General features: G+C 34.1%; 1 protein-coding gene across 1 annotated transcript; it reads right to left on the bottom strand.

The window, feature by feature from the left end:
* Positions 1–1,599: 1,599 nt before the first annotated feature.
* LOC104092191 (polygalacturonase-1 non-catalytic subunit beta-like) lies at positions 1,600–4,666 on the bottom strand. The gene is made up of 3 exons (XM_009597725.4): positions 4,437–4,666; positions 3,817–4,318; positions 1,600–3,087 (listed from the first exon to the last, which is right to left on the bottom strand). Exons 1-3 carry the CDS (start codon positions 4,479–4,481, stop codon positions 1,748–1,750), a joined length of 1,887 nt encoding a protein of 628 aa, XP_009596020.1. The 5' UTR covers positions 4,482–4,666; the 3' UTR covers positions 1,600–1,747.
* Positions 4,667–5,486: the final 820 nt, after the last annotated feature.

Here is a 5,486-nt window from a genome sequence, read left to right as displayed (position 1 = left end):
TTTGTGGTAGTTTTTAGAACTTGTGGGTATAAGTCATGTTTCATATTTTTCCAAACCAAACTTCACCCAAAATAGATGTCAAAACACATTTTCATCTTCAAACCAAACTTCATCCAAATCAGATTTTTCAGAATAAATTTAAAAATTTATGGTCAAACGCTAGCTAAATATGTACATTTTTATGTGTTACATTATTCACGCCATTAGATAAAATTGCTTGCTGTTTTATTATATGGTCTTAAAAAATCCTCACTCCATGAGTTAACTTCTTAAATTAATTACGTCTATAGTGTAATTTATTTATATGGTGTTTTCTCTATTTTAAAAAGATTAGCACTATTTCATTATTAGTCTGTTTAAAAAGGATTGGCGCATTTCAATATTTCCTTAATAGAAATATTTATAGCAACCAGAGGAGGATCCAGAATTTAATGTTTATGGGTTCCTGCAACGATCTCGAGTAAATTTTCGATAGTAACTGGGTTCACATTCAAACATTTATAGATATTTAATAAATTTTTCGAACGCATTTACACTGATTGGACAAAATCTACCGGGTTCACGTGAACCTATAGGTGGGGAGGTGGATCCGCCCCTGATAGCAACACAAATGTTATGACAGAGTTTAGATCACAAGTTTCAAAAGTTTTATAGTCACACAAATGTTTTGGCTTATTTAAGACCACATATCTCAACAAAAATTATTCTTTATTAAATTTTATGTCAAATCAAACTAGGATAATCTTTTTAAAACGAAAAGAATATTAGATTACCCTATTTGCTCCAGGTCCCGAGCGTAGGGGATTGCTAAAGTGCCTAGAAGGACCGAATTGTTTTCTTATATAGGCTTAAACAATATTCATCCCATAAGTTAGGTTTTGGACTGAATTATACGAGATATAAATATTTTCTCAACACTATCATATATCCGACTTGAGGGGTCAATTTGTAAAATAAAACTAATATATTTAATAATTATTCAGCAAGGAAAAGACCAACTCGCAATTGGCCCACAAACAGCTGGAACATGATTTGTCCAATGCATTATAATATAGCACAGAGTAACAGTAGAATTTGAATGTCGTTAGGACCACCTAACACTTGCCACATATCATATACACTGTTTACGTTTTACACGTGATTTTGTGTAGTCTTATTTGCTTATGTAGGCTTTCATTTCTCCTCATTTCCCCCTATCTTGTTATTTTTCCTGATTGCTTTTTCGGTCACCAACAGCACAACAACACGTATATTGGCATCGTTCATTGCACCATTGGGGGGAGCTAGAGTAGCTTATGAGTTCGGTAGAATTTGTTTTGGTTTAAATTTTGTATTTATTATAAGAAATTTGTTAAATATATAAAAATTATTAATTTAGGATTTAATAACTTAAATATACTAGACTTTTGAAATTATAAGTTTCACATCTTGAGTTTGCCTCCATTGACATTGCCTTTTCGATTAATTATAGACTTACTAAAAACTGACGCTCCAATACGGATAATAACTTCATTGCCTAATTAAGAGAAAGGATAAAAACTTCTGAGGAACATTAGGAGAAGAAGCTTAAAAGGTTGCATCAAAATTAGTCAATGATAATTAGAACAAGAAAAATGACTTTATATAATAAATACTTATATATATGAAGTTGCTTATGATAACTATATGGCCAAAGAACTGGTTTACCTTTATTTTCTTTGGTAATCCTAAATGACCCGACCCGAATAAGAACATTAGAGGATCCATTTCAGTCAGCAAGTGCCCAAGTCATATCATTCTCAAAGATCCAATGACAAACTTCAATCTTCCCGGGTCCCGAGCCGAGTGCAATAAAAGCTCCATGATTGGCTCCCCAAGATGACGTGTCCACATGACAGATGGCAATGCCATGATTAATCTTAGCCTTCGAATTGGGATCCAAAATATCCGCTTCGTATACCCGAACTTTAGGAACCGAATGGCAATAGTAAACTAAGTACGGGAACAAACTCTGATGACAAGAAACTGATTTGGTTACTTTCCCACCGTTGATTCCTTTGACTGATCCTATCATAATATTTCCCTTTGACCCCTTTGTGTTCTCAGTTGTCCTAACGACGACGTCTCGACCTAACACTGAGGTGGAAAAGTCAATCATGTCCTCAACCGAGTTAACACACCGTTTGGTCTCGCCAGCGCTCGGCGATCTTTCACACTCCGTCAATGCATCGCTCATCATTTTCCCCATCTGAGAATCGTCTCTGGCGTGGAAAATTGTCTTTAGGTCACTAATTTTTGAGGTAGAAAATGGTAATTTTGAAGCTATCACTCTAGGCAAAAATGATCTTTTTGGCATTTTATCTCGAATATCAGGCATAGGCATAATAGTTCCTGTTTTCAACATTTTTTCTCTAAAAAATTTCCCTGGCTCAATCCATTTGTTTTTCGCATTTTTATCAGACACCAAGGAAGATGAAACTGAAACCTGATTAATGGTCTTGTTTTTGTAGTCAGCAAATGTGACAACTGTTTTTCCATACTCTTTAAAAGTCGTGTTCACACCATAAGTCTTGAATCCAACTGTTTGTGCGTCAGTAATACCAGATCCATATTTACTGAATGTATCAGACCCTTCACCAAATGACTGACCATAATTCTCGAAATTAGCTTTGCCAGCATTTGGATCGTCGACGTAGGATGTGAATTTATCATCTCCAACATTAGACTTGTCGCGATAATTAATAAAAGTCTCGAAAGGAGCATTACCATCAACACCATAATTTTTGAAACTATTTTCTGGTACATTTGCATTAGACCCGTAGGATTTGAACGTGTTACCCCCGCCATTTCCTGATTCGCCATAGTTGGTAAATGTTGAGCCTATAACATTGGAGTTATTTGCATAGCTGGTGAAATCGTTAACTGCTCCGTTACTATTTTTTCCGTAGCTTGTGAAAGATTGGTCCCCAGAATTTGTATCTTTTGTATAGCTCGTAAAAGACTGTTTTCTGCCCGCTACCTCAGTCGAGTAGGTGGTGAACCGTAGATTAGGGACGTTGACATTGGGGGCGTAATTCTTGAACTCGCTAACCCCACCAGCAGATAGGCCTGCGAAACCAGTATCTTTTATAACTGAGCATACCATCACTCAAATTGCAATTATGTATTATATTTTGAATACTAATTTCAAGAGGGCAATGAGTTTAATTATAAGAATATAAAGTTTTAATTGATCAAGTATAGATTCTGACTCTGCTTTGGTGCATCTATGCCAAGGGCATAGGTAGGTGGAAGTAAGGGCACGGGCGGATTTATAACGTGAACCCATGGGGTTTATATTTTATATAAATATTTTCTAAAATTGGTATAATATTAATGGTTGACAATAATGCTCTAACAAGGCTGAATGGTATACTCGGTTAAAACTTGAGTTATTTACCAAGAGGAATATGATAAATTCCACTTAATATATTGTTTCCTCTTCTTTTTTTTTTGTAGTGCATCCATGTATTAGAGATCTTAGATCCGCCCGTAAGACATTTAATTGAGATTCATTCGTAGAAAATTATATTATGCAAATAAGGTTGCCTTTGAACTAAAGAACGATTCTAGGTGATTTTTTCCTTATATCTGGTACTTGTGCTTATGGAAAGGTAGTAGGTACTGGCTGAAATTATGGAGATGTCCACCGGTTGATCCACGCACACCGTCATCACAAAATAATAGCAAAGATCCTAGTGTAATAGTAGATGTGGTTCAAAAATGATATCAAATCACATGTTCAAATTTGGGTTATAGCATTCTTCCATTTTTTAAAAATTCCTAGCTCGAACTGACCTGTGCCATAAGTGTTGAAGCTTTGATCAACGACATTTCCATTTGGTGCGTAAGTGGAAAACTTATCATCATGGCCAGCACCACCACGGCTGTATTGACGGAATGAATTCACGGGAAGGTTGTCATTCTCAGCATATTTCTTGAAGCTGTCGAAACCGCGGGGCAATTTGGATCCATAGTTGGTGAAATTCTTGCTCATGTAGGAAGAAAATTGCACATCTTGGCCATATTTCTCTAGACTTGATGATATGTCAGGGAAACAGAGAAGATTAGCAGAGGAGCAAAAGGAGGAAATCTCCTTTGAGAGAGATTCTTGATCCCCTGCTAACTTTGAGTATGTTGCAAATTGTGCAGCATTTAATGGTGACGCTTTATTGAGAAGAAACCAAGGTTTTGGTAATTGGTTTGAAATTTGCTTCTTCCAATAACGGATCAAATATGCTTTTGGTGTAAAAGGGTTTATAGAATCGCCAGAATTATCTCTGTTTCCAGCAACAATTACCTGCATGGACACGACATGTACAGAAGAAATAACAAAGTGTTACTACTATAAAGAAATTAATTTCTACTTTGGGAAAGTGAAAAAGACAAAAGATTAATTAATTAATATGGTAACTTACCCTGAAAAGGAGGAAAATGCAGAAAAGCAGAGTGTTAGTGTGCATTTTTTAGTAAGGAAAAAAGTGAGAATATTGGGTTTGTTGGATTTCATTTCTTCCTTAAAAATAGATATATAGTGCAAGAAAATAGTGGGCATGATAGTAATGATGATAAAGAAGGAACTGATGGAAGTTGACCTTGTCTGCGATACAGCTAATAGAATGCTCTGCTATTCACACGCTTTGAGTTCACTAGAATTTTTGGGAATTAAAGAGTTTTGTAGTAGGAGTACTGTACTAGATTTGTTTAACGCGTCTTTTTTGGTTAGTCAGTCACCCAAAATTAAAGAGCTTTATAGCAGGATCGCTGTACTGCTTTGAATTTCAATCGCTCATTTTTTCTATTTTATGTGTCTAAGTTTGAATTGACATGAAATTTAAATAAAAATTATGATTTTTAAATTTATGATCTAAAATAAATTATAAATATTTATTAAACTATAAAATGAAAAGTTTACGTTAAATTATTAATTTAAAAAGTTATCATTCTTTTTAAAATAGATTACAAAGAGAATACTGCCACATAAATTATAACGCACAGAGTAAAATTAAGCAAGCACGTAAAAAAAAAAAACTCCACAGATAATTAAGACAAGTTATCTGATATTAGAGATTAACATTTTTACTTTGCCAGTTAAAGCCGCTCAATAAAGATGGTGACTTAGAGCCAACACCAACTTTATTGAGAGATATTAAGCTTTTCGAGAAAAAATTCCATATATACTTTTATTTAATATTTTATTAACTTTTTGAAATACATAGTTATTATTTAAGTAATTTTTTAGTAACCAATTTCTCTTAATAATTTTTTCTCAATTGACCATATAGCCATCAATGACATTGCTAAATAGTTGTTTATTATTATTATAATGATCTTTTACTTTTTACCTTAGAATATTAAATATTGTTGGAGAAAAATTAACGTTAGCACCTATTTTAAATAGAAAAAAGGAGGCCTAAACCTTTGCTTTACTGGCTTAGCCGCTTACGCCTTCAGCCCGTACAAAATAT

Source organism: Nicotiana tomentosiformis, chromosome 10, assembly GCF_000390325.3.
Source record: "Nicotiana tomentosiformis chromosome 10, ASM39032v3, whole genome shotgun sequence".
Classification (NCBI taxonomy): domain Eukaryota; kingdom Viridiplantae; phylum Streptophyta; class Magnoliopsida; order Solanales; family Solanaceae; genus Nicotiana; species Nicotiana tomentosiformis.
This window is presented reverse-complemented; position numbering and strand designations above follow the sequence as displayed.